The sequence below is a fragment of the Seriola lalandi genome, unplaced genomic scaffold (genome assembly GCF_002814215.2).
Source record: "Seriola lalandi dorsalis isolate HSWRI2012SDOR001 ecotype SW California unplaced genomic scaffold, Sedor1 jcf7180002054583, whole genome shotgun sequence".
Classification (NCBI taxonomy): domain Eukaryota; kingdom Metazoa; phylum Chordata; class Actinopteri; order Carangiformes; family Carangidae; genus Seriola; species Seriola lalandi.
The window spans coordinates 440,296-464,191 of record NW_019525136.1 but is presented as its reverse complement, the minus strand read 5'-3'; the positions used below and the strand labels follow the sequence as shown (position 1 = coordinate 464,191).

The 23,896-nt window shown below is 43.0% G+C and overlaps 4 protein-coding genes across 10 annotated transcripts in view; 1 reads left to right on the top strand and 3 right to left on the bottom strand.

The window, feature by feature from the left end:
- Window positions 1–210, bottom strand: part of rwdd1 (RWD domain containing 1) — a 3,813-nt gene extending 3,603 nt beyond the window's left edge. Inside the window, exon 1 of one of the 2 annotated variants that reach the window (XM_087177204.1) lies at window positions 20–210. In XM_087177204.1, the coding sequence (XP_087033330.1) occupies window positions 20–92 (73 nt within the window). In that variant the 5' untranslated portion in view covers window positions 93–210. The remainder of the gene's footprint in view (window positions 1–19) is intronic. The other variant, XM_023418674.2, reaches the window with a different exon arrangement.
- A 4,799-nt stretch (window positions 211–5,009) lies between these two features.
- calhm5.1 (calcium homeostasis modulator family member 5, tandem duplicate 1) lies at window positions 5,010–8,031 on the bottom strand. Its single transcript, XM_023418673.2, has 2 exons — window positions 6,763–8,031; window positions 5,010–5,626 (listed from the first exon to the last, which is right to left on the bottom strand). Exons 1-2 carry the CDS (start codon window positions 7,303–7,305, stop codon window positions 5,237–5,239), a joined length of 933 nt encoding a protein of 310 aa, XP_023274441.1. The 5' UTR covers window positions 7,306–8,031; the 3' UTR covers window positions 5,010–5,236.
- Window positions 8,032–8,182: 151 nt separating this feature from the next.
- calhm6 (calcium homeostasis modulator family member 6) lies at window positions 8,183–10,482 on the bottom strand. Its single transcript, XM_023418672.2, has 2 exons — window positions 9,886–10,482; window positions 8,183–8,999 (listed from the first exon to the last, which is right to left on the bottom strand). The coding sequence occupies exons 1-2, from the start codon at window positions 10,429–10,431 to the stop codon at window positions 8,568–8,570; spliced, it is 978 nt and encodes a 325-aa protein (XP_023274440.1). The 5' UTR covers window positions 10,432–10,482; the 3' UTR covers window positions 8,183–8,567.
- On the top strand, window positions 10,303–23,848 carry cnot10 (CCR4-NOT transcription complex, subunit 10). Of its 6 annotated transcripts, XM_023418688.2 has the most exons (20): window positions 11,974–12,175; window positions 13,867–13,958; window positions 15,047–15,208; window positions 15,340–15,490; window positions 16,057–16,196; window positions 16,974–17,057; window positions 17,135–17,218; window positions 17,314–17,431; window positions 17,611–17,760; window positions 18,354–18,556; window positions 18,961–19,082; window positions 19,470–19,646; window positions 20,377–20,457; window positions 20,554–20,667; window positions 20,797–20,927; window positions 21,007–21,039; window positions 21,324–21,451; window positions 22,059–22,134; window positions 23,411–23,491; window positions 23,688–23,848. In XM_023418688.2, exons 1-20 carry the CDS (start codon window positions 12,160–12,162, stop codon window positions 23,702–23,704), a joined length of 2,160 nt encoding a protein of 719 aa, XP_023274456.1. In that variant the 5' UTR covers window positions 11,974–12,159; the 3' UTR covers window positions 23,705–23,848. The 6 variants fall into 6 exon arrangements, with proteins under 6 accessions (XP_087033325.1, XP_023274456.1, XP_023274454.1 ...); XM_087177199.1 differs by lacking the exon at window positions 11,974–12,175 and adding an exon at window positions 10,303–10,383 and having other exon boundaries at window positions 23,411–23,848; XM_023418686.2 differs by having other exon boundaries at window positions 16,060–16,196; window positions 23,411–23,848.
- The last annotated feature ends 48 nt before the right edge of the window (window positions 23,849–23,896 follow it).

Genomic DNA, 23,896 nt, shown 5'->3' with positions numbered 1-23,896 from the left:
CCCCTGCTGAGGTTCAGACCTGTGAAGGAGTCCGGGTAGATGGACTCTATCGCCTCTAGTTCATTTCTCTGCTCTTCGGCGTAGTCTGTCATGGTGGTGAGGCTGCAGGTTATCTGGAAGTTAGAAAGATCATCCCGCTAAGCTAGGCTAACACACACACTGTGCACACACGGTCCGCTTCTTCTTCTTCGTCTTCTTCTAGGGGGTTTTACGGCAGTTGACGTCCATGGCGTCACATTACTGCCCCCCTCTGGTTCTAATTGTCCACTGCACCCATACAGAAAGTTAATATTTGACATATGTATGTCCCTATATCAAGAGTGATGTTGCCATATATGTTAACTGTAAGGATATATATTATTATTACATATATAGCATATAAGTTACATATAAGTGTTTGGCATATATTAAATACCCATTTAAAATGTGTATATTTACATATATTAGAAATAACTATGATGAATCTTTATGTGGTATAACAAGTTGTGACCGTATATATTAATGATATATATTTAATTTATATATGCAAATTTAAATATTAAATGTGTACATACATACACAAAAATTCTATATGTTTATATACTGTATGTGTTTCTTATTAATTTTTCATTAATTTTAAACATGTCTCTTTTTTTACATATATCTTTATTTTATATGTACATATATTTAATAAATGGAAATTCAATGTATGTACATATATTACTTTTGTTTATTATTTATCGTGTTGCAGACAGGTGACAAATGAAAGTAAAAACCAGCAGAGAGGGTCTTAGTAAGGTTTTGCTTTTTTTTTATTAACAACTTGCATAGAACGGAGAAATCACTGATACAGACAAAACACTCACACACAAATAAAGAAGTCATTAATACAGATCACATTAGAGCATAGGAATGATCTAAATAAAAATATTAACAAAGAAGAAATCAATGTTTTTTTAATTCTTAAAAAATAAGAACAGTTTCTGAGTTAAAATTGTTTTAATGTTTGTTTGCTGTCACCAGCCCTTAATCCTTTCTGTTGGTTCCTTCATCCCTCACCCCTCCTACTTTATTCTGTATTTCATGTAAGTGTCTTCCTCTTGATGCTCGGCCCCAGTACTGCTGCTACTGTTGAATTATTTCCTCATGTCTTCTGACCGCCTCCTTCACTAACTTATCTGCTTCCTCTTTTCCCAGGATTCCACAGTGCTGGTACCCACATGGGCGTTATGTTTTCCCCTGACTAGCTAACCTTGAATTAGTAAACAGTAGTTCATAAACAGGTCTTGGTGACGGCTGGCTCTAATATAGACCCACTCTTACACTCACACTGTAAATAACTTGACAGTCTATGAAAAGCTGTTTATTATCAACTATTCTTCTCAATATATCTGGAATATTCCTGGACTAGACCTGCTGTTCGATTTCCATGTTTATATTCTCCATGATCAGTTTGACTCCTTTGTTTCCACCCTTTACTGCTTGTTTACACCTATCATCCTGCCAAGTGTTTCCCTTCCTGTGCTTTTAGTGCAGCTGATACTACACCCTGCCTCGTTTTACAGTTAATCATCTCTATGTTTATATGTTGTCACTAATCTGACGAAGATGTTCATCACACTCACCCAGGAAATTTTCCCAGGTAGCTTTCTCCCTCTGTATCGTTGCTATATTTATTTTACTCTGGTCCCTCTGGTCACTGGTCTCACATCTAGAGCAGATTTCTCACCAGCATTCACATTTGTTTTTGTATTTCTGCATCATTAACACAAACCAGATGTTTCCCGTCTGTCAGTTCTTCCACTGCCTGGCCACTGTGATCGGTCCCCAGGTGTCACACTTAGTCGATGTCGATCAGCGATACCTGGTGATTCTGACTTTGTGGTCTGACACTGTAGTTATTAGTGAACTTTTTGATGTGGGGGAGCTGCTGCAGTTTGAACCTATTGACACTACAACTGTATGTATCTGTGCTGTATTCAGTGCTTCTCCTCCAGCTCGTCTGGGTCTGCAGGTGCACAGAGGGAAACCTTTGAATGGAGTGGAGCTTAGAGTCTGCATTGATAGTGGATGGTGCTGGATCAAGCTTTTATTGTGGTACTTCTGTTTGACTTAAATACTTCTGTTTATTAAAATATTTAGTTTTACCAACATTTAGATTTAACATTCAATTTAATATTTAACATTTAGATTTATGATCCAACATTTACATTTAGATTTAACATTTGATTCAATGTCTAACATTTAGATTTAGATTTAACATTGTGATTTAACATAAACATTACATTAGTATTATTTATATATTTTCTGTTGAAGAAAAGTAAATATGGCAAAGTTCATAAATATTGCTGTAAATCTGGTATAAAAAAATATCACACCATATTGTTTGGAGTTAAATGCATTGAAATGTTGCTTTTGATCTCAGTATGTACAACTTTATAATCAGCACACTGCTGATCAAAACTAGTGTTGCTATTCTAACAAGTGTGGGCATCACGCTCACGTGTCTTTACCTGCGGATCAGACAAGGTGGAATGTTGAAAGACTGCTCACCTCTCAGGAAGGTAATTACATGGATCACTGTAAGAACAGTAGACGAAACACTTCCTTCTTTGTCAAACGTGACAATCCAGGTGGTCAGTATATCATATTTGTTTACACTGGCTGGCTTTAAAAAGACATAACCTTCATTCTCACACATTACACAAAAACAGGAGACACTTGATGCAGTCGTACAGTTTAATGTTTTCATTTCATTCACGTTTTCAGCTTAGAGATGAATTATTCATCAAAAATGAAACCAGGGCCGTAGCAGGATCTTCAGGTCAAATTCCCCCAAAGCACCAAAAACAGCAGAGTAAACAAATCCGGAATATGAAAATATCTTTCATATTTTATTTGTTTAGTGTATAATTCTTTTATGCTTGCTGTGTTTGATTTTAGGTTTCATAAATTGTAGAATGAACATTCCTGAAGTTGTGGGGTACATCAGGGGGTCAGGGTTGGGGGGGCTGAACCTGTTGCATCAAATCTTGATCTCTTTGTGGTCCTCAAAAAAACGCAGTTTTTCCTGTTTCCTATCGTTTTCTGACCGATGTGTGAAACATCACCACTCTAATTCGTAACTGCTGTTAAAGGTCTGACACTGAGTGTGGTCAAACAGGGAACTGCAACATCTGCAGTGAGAGAGGAAGGTGACGTTAGCCTCATTTCATTATTAACTAATAGATATCCAGCAGCCTGATGTGGTGACTGTCGTGTAACTGTGAATGAACAGTCACACTCTGGACTCACAACAAACACCGGAAAGTTGACATTTACATGAAATAACTGGGAGAGTTTGGCTTGTTTGTCAGTGTTGCGCCCCTAAGGTGACAGGCGTACCGGACTTTTATTGTCATGGTTACCGTAATAAACACACGACTGTACCCAGAGGTTTAGGCACTAAAACTACTTGGTTAGGTTTAGGAAAAGATCATGATTTGGGTTAAAGTAAGTACTTCCTCAACATCAGACGATCTCTGTCGTCATGGTTACAATAATAATGACATGGTTAACTTTGCTGAACACTCATGTATAAAAGAAACAATATAAACCGCTGGTTTCTCATGGGAATCGAACACCGCTCTCCTGTGTCATATTCATCCATCCACCACAACCTCCTCCTGACGTGGACTTTGTCTCTCTTTATACTACGTCACTGCTCCTGTCATAACTACTACGACCACTAGATGTTGCCTAGCAACAATACGTACGGGTCATAATAACGACCTATGGACCTGTTTCTTACAGGAGGACAGTCACTAATAAACTTGTATGCTTTGTTGGTGTCACTGTTTTTGTGTTTTTGTGTGTGTGTGTGTGTGTGAGAGAGAGAAAGAGAAAGAGAAAGAGAGAGAGAGAGAGAGAGAGAGAGAGAGAGAGAGGGGTAAGGAAGGGTTGAGTGAATCAATGCTCTGCTCACAGCTCTACAGTGAAATAAGGTTTCAATCATTTGAAATAGTAAAATATTTTCAGATTCTATTCTAGATATTTTCAGAATCAGACTAAGTTCCCCAGTTTTTCATTCGCTGGTTTTTCACCTGTGCAGGAGCTCAGCTCTGCTGGTTGCTTGTGAGAGTTCATCCTGGTTTAGCTGTGCAGCATGAGGAGGACTGAACTATAATACTGTAGGACTCACAGGCTGTTTTTATATGTATATCGATGAGAGTGGTGTATTTGATTGACACTGACACTGTCTTTATTTGGATGACCTGTCTGAGCCATTCACTGCAGCGCTGATTTAACTGGCCCCTATGAAACAGCAGCTGGCCCTAGACTGGCAACTGTGGTCCAGACCCCCACCCTGTGTCTGGTTCTGGTTCTGTTAGAGGTTTTTCCCAGTTTTTTCCCTCAACTGTCACCAGGTGCTTGTGAGGTCTTGACCTTCTCTGTAATTTAACTTGAGATATGTATGTTATGATTTGACACTATGGTGGCCCTGAGAGCTCAACACACTGCAACTTAAGAAAACACACAAAACACAAACAACTCCAGAAAACATCTTCATCAACAGAAGTGTTTCTAGGCGATGAACCTGGCTCATTGAGACTTGTTCAATTCTTTGTGACTTTAGATTTAAAAGCATTGAACAACATTTGCGTCCCAGCCTGGTTCATCACTTTTTTTCTTTTTAAGTAATCATTTTGCCTTAATTCTGATAGAGAGAGAGAGAGAGCTCGTACTCACTCTACCTGGTGAACCCCTCCCCCCTCCCCTGCCGCTTGTGTCCCCTGGAAACACTTCCGTCGCAGAACACTGAGCTCTCAGGGCCACCGTAGTATACAACTAAATTTGAATTGAATAGAACTAACACTGAGGACATGACCTCAGTGTCTCCACCCGCAGCCACGGCCCTGAATGCATTTTCTTAAAGTTACTGGAAATTTGTTAATATGTTTTCTTGTAAATCCAAAGTATGTAAAACATTCAGACGCCGCGTTAATAGAAGACGGACAATGCACCTGTGCTACAGAGGTAGAGAGCATTAGTATAAAACAGTGGTTATGTCCTTTATTGTCTCATGTGCTTAAAGGGTCGTACCATTGCAGTTAACATAGTGAGGTTAGCTTTGTCAGAGAGGAGGCAGCCTGGGCTTCTCCTCAGTCAAACATGCACATACATTAGCCCTTACTAACAGTGATGAGGATCGCCCGGTCTCACTAATCCAGTTTCTGTATTTACCAACAAAATGGCGAGCAGACCACAGTCTCTTCCACTAGCTCATCTCTATTCCATCCTCAAGCTCCAGGACCGGCCTCTTCTCTGGTGTGAAGTCCCTGTCCGCCTTCTCCACGTAGCGCTGCAGGGTGCTGTAGTACTGCTCGCTCCTGGAGAAGGTGTAGTACGCGGAGATCTCCTCCCATGCCTTGTGGTTGGGGAAAGGAAACGGGGCGGGGTCCTTGTTCTCGAAGAAGCTCTTCAGGTTCCTCTCGGCCAGCTTGGTGGCGTAGTCCACAGCGAAGGTGTCGAAGCTCTCCTTCTCCTTGTCCATGTAGCGTTTCCAGAAGGTGAGCTGCAGGTAGCTGACTTTGGAGCGGCAGTTGTGGTAGCAGGTTCCCAGGAGGCCCACGATGGCAGAGAGGATGATGATGCACCAGCCCAGGATCTGCAGGCACACAACAATGAAATACGCACAGTATATTTAAATAAATACTGATAGTATGTAATTGTAGTATGATTGTAAATTATATTAAGACTTGACCAATTTTAAATAAGTAATCACCAAAAACCACTGATCTGAAATGTTTTTCCAGGATTGTAAAAGCTCTGACAATAACACAACATTCCTAACTCAAGGTCCACTTACTCGCTTTTTCTCTCGGGCTCTCTGGGCTTTAAATCTCATCTGTATTTGACAACTCACTTTATCTCATGATCATGAAAACACACACTTTAGTGGTGGTTGAATGGAGTATCTTAGAGGAGAAAACATGTACATTATTAAATCTATTTAAAAAATATTATATCTGTGAGAAGTGATAACTAATAAAGAAAATCCTTGAATTGCTTTGTATTAATTCAGGTTTAAAGGTTTAACTGATGAGGACTGTGATATCTGATATTGAATAACAACCATGTAGAAGTTCTCTTGAGTCGGTTTGTCCTTGTTTCATACTCTGATGATGATGTCATGGTGATGTCATCAGGGGTGCGGTTATTTGGAAGATGTGGGGATTCACCAGACATGGAGGATCTAACAAGGTTAACGAGGTAATGAGGTTTATAATGATGACAGTAAAGAGCTGAGGACAGGAGGGGGAAGACATGGTGCTTAATCTGTCTCTCACTGGAGAATCCCTCAGTCAAAGAATGCACTGGTTTAGTCACTTTAAACTGGAGCAGAGTTCAGTTGATCCATTCACTGAACATCTGCACAGCTGTGCTCCCCCTCACTCACAGGACAGTTGAGACCGGGGACGCCTAACATCAGATGCAGACTGGGTTTAGACCTGACACTCAGACTCTCGGTCAGTTCAGCTGTTCACACATGTGGCTCCAGGAGCTTTTAGTGTTGCAGCCCAGTAAAGTTAAAATCAAACCTGATGCATCAGAGGCTGACATGTCTGGACTTGACTGGAGCCTACATTTCCCATAATGCATCTGAATGAAATCTTTCATTAGATCCTCCCCGCCTGGTAAACACCCTCATTGTTTGAACTCAATAACCTACTATTTGTAAGATGATAACCCTCATGACATCACTGTGACAGGACTAGTCTCATCCTCAGGTGTGTGTCTCACCTGTGACTGGGCCCTGAGCATCAGCAGCAGCTCCATGCGCTCCTCGCTGGACAGCTTGGATCGGTCGCAGGGAACCCGGGCCAGCTCCTCCCGACACTTCAAGGTCTTGTTTTTACAGAACAGATCCACCACCACATTTTCATCCAGGCCGCTGACGGCACACTCATAGAAGGTCCCGTTGAGCAGGGCCACAGAGAGCCACATTATAGGGGCCACGCAGGCCCCAGAGAAGATGTTCATGAACACCCTGAGGCAGCCGAAGCAGTTCCCACGGGGGCAGAGCTTCATGGGGTCGAGGCAGCAGCCTGTGTAGAGCCTCCACATCCTGGTGCTGAGGAACAGACCCATGACCAACAGCACCGCAGCCGGGCCCAGCAGGAAGGTCAGCCCGTAGGGGAAGTTCTGGTCGTGGTTGCAGGGACACTGAAAGGAGACCATGGTGAAGATTCGCTCCCCGCCTATAGTCAGCAGAGCCATGAAGCTGTAGCCAATGGTGGCTTTCTGGTTCATGAAGAAACGCAGGATGGTCTGGAAGTTATCCATGGTGTGAGTGAGGACGCTCTGTGCCAGAAAAATGAACTCAGGAGAAAGACGACAACAGAAAGCTGAGTGTCTGTGCAGCCGGCAGTCACTCCCTTCCCGCTGCTGTTTCACTGCTGAAGAAAAAAAAAAACAACACACAGCTGCCAAGCCTGTTTGTGCTCCTCCCTCTGTCTGACTCTCTGTTCTCCAGGCTCCTCCTTCAGTCACTGTGACGCCTCCTCATTCACCACATCTACTCTTCTCCAGAGGAAAGTCCCTGCTGCTGTGCTGCCGCTGAGAGGAAACATTCAGCCTCTACAGCGGGGAAGTGACTTCTTCTTCATGTGCCTTCCCTTTTTCTCTTCACGTTTACATCCCTCTTCATGTGCTTCCCTCCCCGGCTCTAACAGTGCCGAGGTTGGTCTGCTTCTTATGAACACCGGTCTGAGTCTATTGGCGGTGATGTGACCTGGGATACAGCGTGAAACAACAATCAAAAACACACCACAGGAAGTGAAACAGAGTCGTCCTCCTGTTTCTGTTCAAGCAGTGAAATAATTTGATTTGATTTTCTTCCCCGCATGTCAGCAGCATGCATTCAATAACCACTGTCACATGGCGTGACAAAGAGGAAATAAACATACCATACATGCAGAATGAGAGCTTTCATTCCCTCTATTGTCACATTCCCATGGAGAACAGCGCGTTGCAGAGACACAGAGCAGGAGTCAGTGGATTGGAGAAGTGCCCACATCCTCTTTGTGGTTTCTCTGTTCCATTCCCAGAAGACCAATCGTTGAGACTAAAACACTCTGAATGCAGCATACAGACAGTTGCAAAACATCCTCTGCACACATGAAACACATCATCATCATCTTTTTTGCACCAACACCATCGGTCAAATCAAGTCACATTTATTTGAGTTCAATTTAAAATTGGAAAGTGGACCACAGATGGTACAGAGCTGAATCAAGAGACATCAGTTTGATGTGAACAGAGGAAATATATTCGTTTCATGGCTGATGCTCATTGGCTGAATGTGTGCGTGTATGTGTGCAGTCTACCACCAGTGCAGAGGAAGTGGTTGGCTCTTACACCCAATATATTTCCTGTTTAGGACAGCTCAGACAACATGAGAATGACATACTCTGCTTCACACTTTAGCTAAAGCATTCTCCTTTAAAAGCAAAACATGAGGTGAATCCTGAGGCCCACACAAACCACAAGTTTTAATCTCTGGATGAACTCCTCAGAGCCAGACCCGGTCTGACCCTAACACCACCTCACAGTGCTATCCTGGCATCGTCTACAAAATCAAGAACAGCTGGGGTGTTTGTCGCCTCGCCTGACGAGGCTGAAGTCATCCTCATCATCCTGCTGTCGGTCTCCTGGCAGTTCTCCACGTACCGGTGCAGGGTGCTGTAGTACTGGTCTCTGGTGCTGAACTTGTAGAGGGAGGAAATCTTCTCCCAGTCCTTGTTGGACGGGGTGGTGAGGGGTTCAGGGGGTGTCTGGTTGAAGAAACTCTTTAGGTTCCTCTCAGCCAGCTGTTTGGCGTGTTTAGCTGTGTATGAATTAATCAGGTCGTTCTCCTCCTGAGCGTACGCCCTCCAGAACTTGAGCTGCAGGTAGCTGATGGGGGAGGCGCACCGAGCCAGACAGGTCACCATCAGGTTGGACAGCATGATGAAGGCGATGAGCAGCCAGCCCAGAATCTGCAGTCGCCATGAACACACAGATAGATAGAGGAGTCATTTTAAACACCGAGATATTTGTCACATTACAAGGTGAGATGAATCATGTGTGGTGACCTTCCATGCACAAAAACAAAGAGGCCGGATGTTGAAGGTGAACGTGTTGTTCAAGGTTCAGAAACCTTTTAAAAACACAACAGAAGCACGTCATATCAATAAGCTGGAAATTGAACGTTACACACAGAAAAAAAACCCTTCACACCCTGAATCTGAATATTACAGATGAACAGATGTCATCATCATTATATTGTTGTTTATTTCAGATTTTTTAAAATGATTTACTTGATGCAGCGGGCGGAGTTGGATCTGCTCCGTCATGTGCTATCACACTGTCAGTTGCCTAAAGACAATGAAGCTATAATAAATGTCTGACACATTATTATAAATACTACAGTATGACTTAACTGCACTCAGTAGACTACATACACCACACACAGCAGAAACTGACAAACTCACCACAATAATTAACACACACCAACTGTGTAATATCCCTTATTACTCATTTTTAGTATTAGACATTTTCATTTTGCATTTCTTTTGTCCACATTGCTGCTGTAAGACTGAAAATCCCCCACTGTGGAACTAATAAAGGAAAATCTCATCTAACCTCAGCTTATCTTATCTCATCTTATCTCATCTGAGCTTGTCTTTTCTTATTTTGTCTTGTCCTGCCTTATCTTATCTCATCTCATCTCATCTTATATTGTCTTGTCTCATCTTATCTTGTCTTGTCTCATCTCATGTTGTCTTGTCTTATCTTACAATGTTGTGCTTTGCTGAAGTCATCAGAGGGCAGAAACATTTTCTATGAGTACAGTTGGTCCTGCTGGAGCAGATCAGCACTGACCTGAGACTCGGCTCTGAGTTTGATCAGGACATTATCCCTGTCAGCCTGCGGGACTCTGCCGTCTGTGCCACAGGGGAGCCTGTACAGGTACATCTCACAGTGGGCCTGGGAGCTCTTATCCGCACACAGGTGCGAGTTTAACACGCTCGCGTTGGTTCCGGTCATCAGACACTGGAAGTACTCCCCGTTGAGCAGAGCCACAGCAATCCAGCTGGAGGGCGCCACCAGCGCCGTGGTGCTGATCTGGAAGAGGGCCACCCCGGCGGCGACCAGCGTCTTCCAGCGGCACAGCTCGGCCCTGCGCTGGCACAGACCCGTCAGGAGCTTCCAGGTCTTCTTACTCAGGATGTAACCCAGCAGCAGCAGAGCCAGAGCGGGCACCAGCAGGAAGACCATCCCGTACAGAAAGTTCATCTCATTGCAGGGACACTTGAACACCGCGGAGGAGAAGATCTGCTCCCCCCCAGCTGTCAGCAGCGCCACCAGCCCGAAGCCCAGGTTGGTCTGTTTGTTGGCGATGTTCAGAACCGTCTTAAACTTGTCCATCTCTGACCGCTGAGTGACAATCTCTGGTTTGTAACGGTAACACTTTCACTTCCACCTTTTCCATCTGTCAGTCTCCTCCCCCCGCCCCCCTTCAAAGCAACACCACCACCCGCAGGTGTCAATAACTCTGCTCACCATGGTTTATTTGTGGGTGTAAAGTTACACTCAGCAGCTCTGCCAAAGAAGCAGGAGGGAGAGGCAGAGGGTCTGTAGTTACAACAGTCCAGTCTGTGTCACTGCTTCATCGAGGGTTATCTTTAGATAGGTTTCACACACACACACACACACACACACACACACACACACACACACACACACGACCATCATGTGTAATAATAATAATATATGAAATGTATATACATATGAAATAAAAACATATATGTATTAGCCTACATATTAGATTACATACAGACCTGTGAGAAATTGGAACAATTAAACACTGTTGCTCATAAAATTGGAATATAATATTTTTTTCCTTTTTCCATGAAATGATTGTGACAATGTGATTTATTTCATTTCATCTGGGTAATTGAGACACATAATGTAATGATTGCACCTGGTCAAAAGTGATTACTGATGCATTTAAATAGGAATAAACAGAGGATTGTGTCTGAAAACAAAATTATTCCAACTTTATGGGCGACAGTATATTTTCATATATGTCTAGCTCATACAAATATAATATGTACGTTTATGTATGTATTCTTTTATTTTAGACATGTTACATATATATAAATATATATCCATCCCAAAGCCTTCAGATATCCAGAGCATGTATATATGTGATAATAATATATCCCCTTATAGGTGATATATATGACAACATCACTCTTGATATAGGGACATATATGTCATATATTACATTTCTGTATGGGCAGTGAGCAAGTTCAATAGAAAAGAACAGCACACTTCAGTAGATGATGGGAGGGGGACGAGGATGTTAGGAAGAGGGGCCAGGGTCTAGAGGCTGATCATCAGACCGTGTTATAACAAACTGTCACCAACAGGAGTCAGTGGAGGACGCAGTCCAGTGGTGTAGAAGGTGTCTAATGCCTTTTAATTTCTTATAGGCCATGTTTTCATTATTATGAACAGAAACACTCATGACGTGTATTAAAGATACATCAGATACATGTATTAAAGATACACAGTTTACATCTTGTATATTTTTATCAAACTACAAAAGAATTTGATTTTAACTCTCAAGCAGTGCATGCTGGGAAGTATATTCATCTTGTGTTTCTAAGTCTGAAAATTAAAACTAGAGATTCTAAGTTGAATTATCTAGAAATTAACAAAATTTACATATTTACATTGAGTAAGAATAGATGAGTTGATTCCACTAAAATCCTGAGGAGGGATTTAGAGCAGGACTTGGCTGTAGTGGAGGATGAAATCTAGTTTAGGTTGTGTGTGCGTGTGTGTGTGTGTGCGTGTGTGCGTGTGGTTTGACCGACACTCCGGAGCAGAAGGTGGCGGTAATGCACCAATAACATGGCTTCCAACCGCCGTAAAAGAAGAAGAAGAAGACGTCACCAACCAGCGAAGAAGAATCTGTTTAGAGCGGACCAGACGGATTTCGGCTACAATATCTTCAGTGTGAAACACTGGAAATTTAGTATTTCAGCTATAATTCTAACGTTTCTTCTGCCGACCAACGGATTTTAATCTAATATACTCCTAACTACAAACACAGGGTTTCTAACTGACCATCAAAAGACCCCAGAAATGGCAGAAAACGCAGGTGAGTGTGTCAGCTAACGCTAGCTGGGTAGCTAGCAGTGGTCAGTTAGAGCTAGTTGCTCCTCCGTGAACAGATGTGCTGTTTACTGCAGTTAACCCAACACTTCCACCATGAGCAGCTCTTCGTTAACCAGTTTCTCTGTATCCTAAACACCCTGGGGGTCCAGCTCACAACACCCGTTCCAGTTGACGTTAGCTTAGCCAAGATGCGTGTTGGCTGAAGACACGTTCAGACGAAACTTCATTCAGAAACGTCATATTTTAGTGTCTTCCCTACAGCACTTTTAACCCTATCAGGACATAAACGACTCAAATATGCCCGGAGACCTCTGGCTTTAACGCCATCTCTATAAATTTAACTGTAATCCCACAGACACCTGTCAACAGAGTAACGAACAGTTAGCGTTAGCCCCGCTCTCCGTTAGCCTGATACACTGGTTTAGCTGAAGAGGTGCCTGGAACACCTTGTAAAGTTAACGTGATTTATGAATGATTTTTTTGTGTCAGAGGCAATAAAACGTCTTTTTTTGAGATGATCGATGTCATGTACACACACACGACATGGCCACTTTATCACAGGTACACCTGTACATCTGTTTCTTAACGCAAATATCTAAGTGGTTCTATGGTGAACTGAGTCAGTTGTTGTTGAGAAAAAACATCACAATTGGTGTGACTGAGGCATGATGTTTGCAGACGGTCGTTAAGAGTCTCATAAAGTGCCGCTCTGGGATTTGCACCACAACAGAGCTCTGTCGACAAAATACCTTCTTGTTGGTGGAAGCCAGGAGAATGGACAGATACTGGTTCAACCTGACAGGAAGGAATCAGTGACTCGGATAACCAGTGGTGATGCACAGCCTGTAAAACCGTAAAGAGGAGCAGAGCTGGTTCCACTCCTGTCACCAATAACAGAAACCCGAGGCTGCAGTGGACACAGACTTGCCAACACTACAAAGTTGAAGACCTTGTCTGATGGATCTGGATTTATGCCATGACATGCAGGTGATCAGGTCTGAATTTGGTGTAAATATGACATGAGTCCATGGACCCAACTTGCCTTGTGTCAACAGTCCAGGCTGCTATTGAAGGTGTAATTGTGTGGGGAATGTTTTCTTGCACAAATTGGGCCTCATTACGCACTATTCAAATACAGCCTGAGATATTAAAGTGAGAGCTACCACAGTAGGGCGTCTGTGACGGAGGGCACACACATATCTTCTCACAGTATGTAGGCCATCCTCACCCATCACTATCAGTGTTGCTGACCATGTTCATGTCTTTATGGCCACAGTTCACCATTGGCTACTTCCAGCAGGATACTGCTCCATGTCTAAAGTCATCTCAAACTGGTTTCATCAACATGACTGAGTTCAGTGAACTTCAGTGACCCCCACCCCATCTCCAGATCTCAATCCAGTAGATGTGGATGTGGTAGAACAGGAGATTGGCAGCTTGAATGTGCAACTGAGAAATCTGGAGAGATTATGTGATGCATCATGTCAACATGGAGCAGAGGCCATGACTTGACGGACTGAGGAACTACCCTGTGTTAGTGTGGTGTTCCTAATAAAGTGATCACTGAGTGTCAGCGCAGTTTGTTAACATCGCTCATTCCCACTGCATTTTTAACCTTGGTTGTAGACCACTGTTATGTAAGTTTGACTGTTTTCTCTCTTTCATTTTGATCAGAACAAAACGAGGCGAAGCATGACAGCTCATCGTCGCCTGGAATGACAGACCAAGAGAAGGAAATGGCAGCAAGTGCATATGAAGCATTTTCGGTAAATCCTGATTAACAATGTCTCCTTTCATCCAGCCACTGTGTGATTTTACTTTCCATTCTTTTGTCATGCACATGTGCACTTTTTCACAATCAGATTATGTGTAAACATGACAGGGAAATCAGGATCCCATAGGAGAAGTCTACCTGGGGAAATCTGGTTTTGTAACCCACTACACCGTTTATAGAAACCAGGTTTCCTGTTTACATTACATTTAAGAAATCAGTTTACTGGAGACGGCTGACTGTAACCTGGTGACTTAAGTTCATGTAACACAAATCCAACATACTGAATCGTCTTCTCTCTGGTCTTTTGGGTTCACATTGATCTTAGAGTCATAATCTCTTTTAGTTTAACTTTGATTCATCTCATTCAATAGTTTGAGCTGATCAACTGAATTAGTTTGGGCCATGACCTCAGGTATTTAGAATATAAATCATGAAAAAGAAAGTGTGTCAGATTCAGTAGCTACAGCTGTTAAATAAGTAATAAGGGTCATATCAGCGAAGACCAGATTTTAAAGGAGTCAGATCTGGATCAGGTCCAGAAAATCCTGATGACATCCCTAATCAGGAAGCTTCATGTGTGCATGCAGTGCTTGTGGCTGTTTATGTAGTGCATTAGTGGATCGGAGTTTTGCAATATGAATAAACTCCTCTTTCACAGTATATATAGATTCATATTGTAACATGAATATAAATCAGACCAATGTTCCAGAAAATCATTTGAAAAGCTTGTTATGGATTAAATAACCAAACAGGAATTTAGCAGGAAGTTAAATACCTGATAAATTAAAGTACTTACAAAGTCCTGCTTATTAATTTACACCATTGCCCACACTGCTCTAAAACACTTAGTGTAACAGTATGACAAATCTGTGACATTGAAACCTTGTAGATCAGTAATAATGACGTGTTGCAGTTATGACTTTCACTCATGAATTGTGGATAAATGTGCAGCTACTACAGGACCGTCAGAAGCAAATTTATGAGTTGTAAGTCTGGAGCTTGTTGTGAAGTGTGAAATGTGTCAACATTAGCACAAGGAGAAATTCTCATGTCACAAATGACGCCGTCTGTTCCTCGCAGGCCGGGAAGTACGACGAGTCTCTCAAAAACCTGGAAACACTGCAGGAGCTCAACAAAGAGGACTACAAGATCGCCATGAACAAAGCTGTGGTGGAGTTTTATAAAAGTGGTCAGACCACCACAGGGACTCTGAAGCAGACACTCATGGCAATGAAGAACCAGGTAACTACTGAAATGTGGGTCATGTTTTTCTCATGTTGAATTTGTGTTCAGTGACAGCTCCTGACAAACACCAGCCTTTGTTTCCTCATGAGGTCTTTTGGTTTCATCAATGATCCCGTCTCTGTCTTCAGGTGCACACATCAGCAGAGGACGTCGATGGGCTGGACGACGTCGAGAACAGTTTGCTGTACTATAATCAAGCCATCATCCACTATCACATGCGACAGTACTCTGAAGCCATCTCCATAGGGGAGAAGCTGTACCAGTTTCTGGAACCATTTGGTACGTTGTGGTAGTTTACATGGTTTACTGCAGGCTGCTGCTGCTGCTGTGACTGATTCATCATCATTTAATCAATGTTTAACCATTTATCCAGCACAAAAATACTAAATATTTAGTGATCATAGACTCCTTCATTCACTGTAAGTAAATACGTTTGGGTTTTCTGAGTGAGGCTCCGACAGAAGTAGCACTTTGAAAACATGACTGTGGCTCCTGATCAAATGTGACGTAATAATCAGAGTTGTAGACTGAGACTTTGACTTAAAGTGGACTTGGACTCATCTGCCTGGAGACCTGACTTGAGGGTTTGGAGGTGGACTGCTGAGGAGATTTGACTTGTTGAGCCATAAATGCTGAATAATGCAGCCCTTCTGAATAATGGATATGGTGACAAACCAAAGATTTCATAACCTAATAAACCAACGTCTCAGGTCTTGGCTCAAAAGCTATAAAAACAGATTGTGTACAGGGGTCAGACCACAGTATTTCAGTTAATGTAGATATGTGATGAAGCTCCATGTGTCAGCCCTGAGTTTGGCATCCAGTCATTGTTTTATTTGTCCTAGAAGAGAAGTTTGCTCAGGCTGTGTGCTTTCTGCTGGTGGATCTGTACCTGCTCACCTTCCAGCCAGAGAAGGCCCTCCACCTGCTGGCTGTGCTGGATAAACTCTCTGTGCAAGGAAGCAACAAGAACGGCAAAGGAGAGGTAACCCAGCTTTACACAATCTGCCCTTATTTTGAAATGCTTTTATAGTACATTACTTAAAGGTCTTGTTGCTGAGGTCTGTGGTTTCAGTAAATCACTAATGATGTCAAAACAAAGAAACAAGTGATCAGGATGTGTACACACATCTTTGTTTAAAGTGATAGTTCAGGTTATTTGACGTGTGTGGTACTTAACTATAGTCAGTGCATTAACTGCAGTAAATTCAGATCAGCTGAATGATGAGCTGCTGTGGATGAGGTCAACAGAAAAAACGTTTAAAACTTAAAAAAAAAAAAAAAAATGCCCACAGAAAAAAACTAATATAAGTAGCTTTATTTTTGAAATTTTGACTATTTCTGCTGCTGCTACTACGGCTGAACTCATCACTCAGCTCCTGTCAGCGCTGATCTGAATCTACTGCCCGTAACACACTGGCTATAGATAAATACCTCTCACAACCCCATGTCAAATAACCTGAGCTATCACTTTAACATCTAAGATGTCTAACTCCACCCAATAACAGAGATGGATTGAATTTAGTTTGTGGTGGTCACAGCATTGTGATTACATTTCCAAAAGCAGTGTCCCTGATACACCGGATAACAGTTGTCAGTGAAGAATTATTCTCAGAGTTTTATACCTAACTGAACAAACTAAATATTGGAGCTGGGCCACTTGAATGACTACAACAGATTCTTGTAGCCACTAACTGAAGATGTTGTCTGTCAAGAAGTAAGTTTACTGTTTGAGTTTATCAAGTTCTGTGCTTGATTTCAGAACAACAGCTCAAACAAAGACGGAGCAAACCAGAAAGCAGAGTTCACAGCCATGATCGAGGCGGCCAAGTCAAAGATGCACCAGGTAAGAGCTGTGATTTAAACAGCCACTGTTTCTGAGTCAGTCTCCGTCCCGTCGACTGAGTGTTGTTTGTGTTCCAGTACAAAGTGAGAGCCTACATCCAGATGAAATCCTCCAAGGCCTGTAAAAGGGAGATCAAATCAGTGATGAACACAGCAGGGAACGTGAGTCCTCACCGCTGTTCAGATAGTGTGACATCATGTCAGTAGACCCTCTCCTGGTTCTCATTGTGACCTCTGTTTCCTGTCCCCCTCATCAGTCTGCGCCCTCGCTCTTCCTCAAGAGTAACTTTGAGTACCTGAGAGGAAACTACAGGAAAGCGGTGAAGCTGCTGAACAGCTCCAACATCGCAGAGCATCCTGGACCCATCAAGACAGGTGACAGCTCCTGCACCTGAGGACTGAGGACTTCCTCTAAGCTGCTGGCTTCGACTGTTGATGAATCATTATTGGCTAAAGGCTGCTTCCAGTCATTGTGTTCATCAAAGATATAACTGACAGGTTTTTGTATGTGTTGTTTGATGAACTGTGCACGTGTCCTGCCTTGTCTCCCTCAGGTGAATGTGTTCGGTGTATGTTCTGGAACAATCTGGGCTGCATTCACTTTGCAATGGGGAAACATAACCTGGGCATTTTCTACTTCAAGAAGGCGCTACAGGAGAACGACCACACCTGCGCACAGCTGGGAGATGGAAACAATGGCCAATGTGAGTCACTGTCTCCTGACTCTGCTTTGGTCTGCTTTACATGCACTTATGTCATGTGTAGACTGAAAGGCTGCACAGAGTTTGTAGCTCTCCTTCAGAGAACAGCAGCTCTGCTCCACTGCAGCTTAATCCTCGTGACTCTCTGCTGTCTATTACCATCATTTTGTGGAAGTGTTCATCAAAATATGAGTCAGAAAACATACTACAGCTTCTCATCACAGTACTTTTACATGTCTCTCTCACGTCTAGTTTTAGTTCAGTTTGTTTTCAGATATCTTCTCTGTCAGAGGAATTTAGTTTGTGACATTTGAAAGATTCAACAGCGCTGTGTCTTTACAGACATGATGTGTCTGTTTCTCATCATCAGCATTTTCACTGGAACTTTCTACCATGAAACCTGTTGACAGAGATGTCTGTAACAGGGACACTGTGTCTGGGAAAACAACTTTCATTGATTTTTTTTTTTTCTTCTTCTTTATCAACAAAGGACATCAAAATATTTTTATTCATCTTGGTTGGTTTTCATCAAATATATTGTTACCATCTTCCCCATTAGTAACATTTCCTCTGTCTGTTACCTTTTTATTCTCCAGCTAAGAAGTTCACAGGTATCCCCATGTGTGCTCTGCTAGCCAACAAGCGCTACGAGCTGCTGTATAACTGTGGTATCCAGCTGCTGCACATCGGAAGGCCTCTGGCAGCGTTCGAGTGTCTGATGGAGGCCGTGCAGGTTTATCACTCCAACCCCCGACTGTGGTTACGGCTCGCAGAGTGCTGCATCTCTGCCAACAAAGGGGTAAGATTCATCTGCTTCTGAACTGTAGCTCTGTTTCATAATTGATTTCCCTCTTGGCTTATTTTAAAGATATTTTGCATATTCTTTTTGTTTAGTATCAGTTTTTAAAGAAAACAACTTTACACTCCCCCATTTTTAAAAATGGAAGGATTAAGTGAGATTAAGTTCTGTGTTTCGTCGCTCTCACTTCAAGTAAAACATTATATAATAATGATGATGGGTTTGCTTCAGTAATTATTCACAAACTACCATGGTCATTATTCTTGAGTGATTTCAGTATCAGATGCAGCAAGTTGAACATGTGTTTGCCAATGACCTTTTAGATTTCTGAGACCTTCATGTTTAAATAGTTTAAAGGTGAGCAGAGTCACAGAGTTGTTTTGTGTCTGTGTTGATGTCTCCAGGGCTCGGAGCAGGAGAGCAAAGGTATACCTTGTAAAAAAGGTATAGTTCAGTCTATTGTCGGGCAGGGCTACCATCGCAAGATCGTCCTGGCTTCTCAGTCGACCCAGAACACCATCTACAGGTCAGTTTGAACTCCCTTCATCCTCCAGCCCTGAACCCCACAAATCAAACTAACCATTCAGACATTTACTTGTCAAACACTGTGTGTGGTCCTGTTGGTTTCTTTAAATCAGAAAAAACACTTCTCCATCTTGTATAATAATATCCCTTATACAACAGCATGTTAACAACTCTAATGATATGATGTTTCCACTGAGACACCTTACACATGTTTTAAGTCTGCATCATTTTATCATGGAAACATTTTACATGTCTGTACATCCTTTTATACACATTACCCCCCTGGAGTCTGACTGTATGACATCGGAGGAGTAGGACACTGATTGACAGTTAGTTCATTTTGCTTAATATTGGCCCAAATTCTGTGTGTGTGTGTGTGTTTGTACAGTGAGGGCCAGTCAGCAGCTATCCCAGTAGCCAGTATGGAGTTTGCAGCCATCTGCCTGAGGAACGCTCTGCTGCTGCTGCCTGAACACCAGCAGGACACCAAGACAGAGAACGGCTCCAAGAGCTTCAGCCAATCAGGAAGCACAGAGAGCGGCAGCGAGAACAGTGACGCCTGCAGGTCAGAAAACTCACAGACACAATGTCCTGATATCTTGTATCTGGATTTTGACAGTGTTAAGAAAAACAGCAACTTGATGGAAATCACTCAAGTTGTTTCCTTCAGCATCGGTTAATATCCTGATTATTTATTGTGGGTCATTCTGTAACTGTTTCATACTATTTGAATATTAATAATCACAGTGTTGGAGCCTGTGGAGCCTCATGAAGACTCTCTGCTCCCAGTAAATGAAGGTCCTTCCCGTCTTTCTTCTCTCTATAACTTGTGGCACAGACTGTTTTTATACAAACTGACTGATTAAGGGAGAGTCTTCATCCACTCATGGCTGACTGTGGGAGTGGAAATGAGGCTCGTGCACGAGTGAGATTTATAAAGTGGAACCATGAGAATGCACGGCTTCATAATTCTGATGAAAAGAGTGTGTGTGTGTGTGTGTGTGTGTGTGTGTGTGTGTGTGTGTGTGTGTGTGTGTGTGTGTGTGTGTTTTTCTGGTTTTGTGCGTACACATAGTTTTAGTCATGAATCTACACAGAGTTTTATGCATCTGGCTCATGGACTGTGACCAGATCACTGCAGCTAATATTCTGTTCTGCCTCCTGAGCCGACAGGGAGGTTTCATAATGAACCTTTACCTCTCGTTACTGTTATGATTGTTCCTCCCTGTTGATCATCTCTCCAGTGGAGCTGGACGTGTTGTTGTGTTCTGATGAGTGCCGTGTGTGTGTTGCAGTGGGAAAGGTCAGGAGGCTGATAAGTTCCTGTCTGCAGCTCCATCGTCCCCCCTCAGGAAACAGGAGGTGGAAAATCTCAGGTAACCAAGCTTCTCCTCTCACACATGAACGTAAACTCACCTGTAGAGCCCAGAGAGCTGCTCAGTGATCAGTGCTGTCACCTGTGTGATGTGTAGGTGCTCCATCCTGGCCTGTAGTGCCTACGTGGCGTTAGCACTGGGAGACAACCTGATGGCTCTGAACCACGCCGAGAAGCTGCTCCATCAAACCAAGGTGTCTGGATCTCTCAAGTGAGTCCTGGACCTGTTTCTCAAACCCAGCTCTGGTTCACCTGCTCTGCTTCTAATGACTACACTGATCAGATCAGGTTTTGACCAGCAGTGTCTTCCTCACTAACCGGTGTTGTCTGTCCTCCTCAGGTTCCTGGGTCACCTCTACGCTGCTGAAGCCCTCATCTCATTGGACAGGATCTCTGACGCTATCGCTCACCTCAACCCAGAGAATGTGAGCGACGTGTCGATGGGAGTTCTGAGCAGCGAACAGGACCAAGGTCTGTGGGTTTTACTCATCATCAACAAATCTCACAGTGTGTTCTGCTTCCTGAATGACCGGTGTGTTTGTGTCTACAGGGTCTGACAAAGGAGACGAGCCTGTCGAGTCCTGTGAGTCTGCTTCATTTAAACCTTGAGCTTTACCTGAAACAATCCAGGATCTCACCTGTAGGATATTTAAACAGGAACAGTCGTCATCCAAGTCCATAATTAATTCTGATGTCAAACAGCAAAGCAAGACTATAGATTAACTTAAAGTATTACAGGTATTCCTCTAATACTCCCGTTTGCGTGTGTGTGTGTGTGACCTGTGTGTGTGTGACCTGTGTGTGTGTGTGTGTGTGTGTGTGTGTGTGTGTGTTTGACCTGTGTGTGTGTGTGACCTGTGTGTGTAGCAGGGAAGCAGACTCCCCTCTGTTACCCCAGCAGTGTGACATCAGCTCGGGCCATGATGCTCTTCAACCTGGGCAGCGCCTACTGCTTGAGGAGCGAGTACGACAAGGCCCGCAAGTGTCTGCATCAGGTAACCATGGCAACAGCAAATGACTTAACAGGTTTTCCTTAGATACAACATTTTTAATGTTGCGTTCAGGTCGAACTTCAGCCAAGTGCAGAGTCACCTGTCAGCTCCATGTGGTCCAGTCAGAGGATGATCAGGGTCAGAGGGGTGAGACCTGTATCTGAGGGTGAGACCTGTACTCTGTATCTGAGGGTGAGACCTTTACTCTGTATCTGAGGGTCAGACCTGTATCTGAGGGTCAGACCTGTATCTGAGGGGGAGACCTGTATCTGAGGGGGAGACCTGTACTCTGTATCTGAGGGGGAGACCTGTATCTGAGGGGAGACCTGTATCTGAGGGGAGACCTGTATCTGAGGGGGAGACCTGTATCTGAGGGTGAGACCTGTATCTGAGGGTGAGACCTGTACTCAGTATCTGAGGGTGAGACCTGTATCTGAGGGTGAGACCTGTAGCCTGTATCTGAGGGTGAGACCTGTATCTGAGGGTGAGACCTGTATCTGAAGTGTGTTGTTGTTGAAGTTTGAACAGTTTCTCTTCCTCTGATCATTTTCCAGTGACATGATCATTTTATTCAGGACTCATCCAGCTGTGATGTGTTTGTCTTCATTAGGCTGCGTCGATGGTGAACACTAAGGAGATCCCACCTGAAGCTATCCTGCTGGGAGTCTACTTAGAGCTACAGAACGGTCAGAGCGCCGTCACACTCACTGACTCACTGTGTCTATAAAACCTCTGAATCACTGTCAGGTTGTTGAGCTTCTCCTCAGTGCTGTCGGGCAGGGCGTATAAAAACAGCCCCACAGTAATCTGCAGAGCAGCAGTCTTCTGTCCTGCTGGTGGAGCTCTGCTGTTTAAATCCTGTTTCATGACACTGTTCCAAGAGGAAAACAAATTTTCTAAATTGATAATTCTGTATAATGACACAAAACAGCTGTCAGCAGCTGTTATTAAAACATCTTATTATACCTTTATCTGCATCTGGAACAGCAGTTGTTTGACTTGACTGAGTCCGACCTGTTGTAATGAACAGAAAGTCTTCCTCTTTGAATCTGGAGCTTTTTATTTTAATCCTCATTTTCTGTTTTGTTATTGACTAAACGTTTTGTGTTCAGTCAACATTGAACACACACTGTGAGGAACTTGGCTTATTTTGTTGTAGAGTATTTTATTGGTTTATTAATTTGGATCCCCATTAGCCACAACCAAGGTAGCAGCTACTGCTCCTGGGCTCCACTCAAGTAAAAAGCACAGCATAATGCAAAACCATGTAAATTAAAATCAAAGACAAAAAAGGAAAAAAGAAAATAACAACTAATACCAACAACAGTAAAACTACTAATAACAGTGACAAGTTCCACAATTTATCTAAAATAAAACTAAAACATTTGGTCCAGTTCAAAAAACAATATCAATAAAAACAACAAACAGTCTGAAGAATAAAATTCTTTAAAAAATATAAATAAAAGTTCCTCATTAATGATCATATTCAGATATTATGTTGCAAAACATGTCCCAAGTAAGTAGAGCAGAAAAGTAACATTGATATTTATACTGAAACTCAGGTATTAGAAGAGTCCTGAGACCAGAATCAGACCTGATCCAGGCATCTTTTAATGGATCAGGATCAAGATCTGAGGTCGTCTTTACATCAGTCTGCTCATATCAGCTGTGATCTGAACTGCATACAACTGTATCTAATCAGCATTTTGGTAAACGCAGAGTAGGACTCTGTATCTGCTGATAAACAGTACTGAAGAGCTGCATGAAAAAACCCTCAGGTGTCACAGGTGACACCCTGCTCTGCGTTATTGACTGTAAACAGACAGTACTCTCACCTTTTCTGGTCATTAAGCTCCTGGGTGAGTCCAGCTGATGTGAATGGGGGTTGTGGTTTGAACCTCTTCCTGTGTTCAGTGTGTGGATGATAATCCTCAGGTGTGTGTCTGTATGCTGTGTCCTCAGGTAACACCCAGCTCGCCTTGCAGATCATCAAACGAAACCAGCTGCTGCCCACAGCGGTCCAGAGGGTCTCACCAGACTCCCGTAAGAAACCCGTCCAGCCCTTCCAGCTGCCCTCATCCTTCACACAAGTTCAGCGCAAATGAGCCTCCACACTTCAGACCCCTACACACACACACACACACACACATACACACACACACAGACACACACATACACACACACATACACACACACATCTGTGAGGAGCCTTGATATTTATAAAGCTGCCTTCCCTCAGCGTCAGGAGCCGTATGAAATGCAGGTGTGGCTGCTGACGGACGAGTGAAGAACCTGAGCTGCAGCCGCGTCCATGGACTGAGACCAGCTGACTTTTTATTTCCATTTGACTGAGGAACCTGTGTGTTGTCTGAACAATGAAAATAAATTTTATTTACTGTACGTCATGTCTGACTCTTAAATACTTACAGTGGACACAGTCACAGGTGA

Coding starts and splice junctions, on each gene's coding strand:
- calhm5.1 (XM_023418673.2), bottom strand. CDS start 7,305: ATGGATAACTTCCAGACCATCCTGCGTTTCTTCATGAACCAGAAAGCC. Junction 5,627..6,762: donor TGCTCAGGGCCCAGTCACAG/GTGAGACACACA, acceptor GTGTGCCTGCAG/ATCCTGGGCTGGTGCATCAT.
- calhm6 (XM_023418672.2), bottom strand. CDS start 10,431: ATGGACAAGTTTAAGACGGTTCTGAACATCGCCAACAAACAGACCAAC. Junction 9,000..9,885: donor AACTCAGAGCCGAGTCTCAG/GTCAGTGCTGAT, acceptor TGGCGACTGCAG/ATTCTGGGCTGGCTGCTCAT.
- cnot10 (XM_023418685.2), top strand. Junction 13,959..15,046: donor GTGCATATGAAGCATTTTCG/GTAAATCCTGAT, acceptor TGTTCCTCGCAG/GCCGGGAAGTACGACGAGTC. Junction 21,452..22,058: donor CCCGCAAGTGTCTGCATCAG/GTAACCATGGCA, acceptor TGTCTTCATTAG/GCTGCGTCGATGGTGAACAC.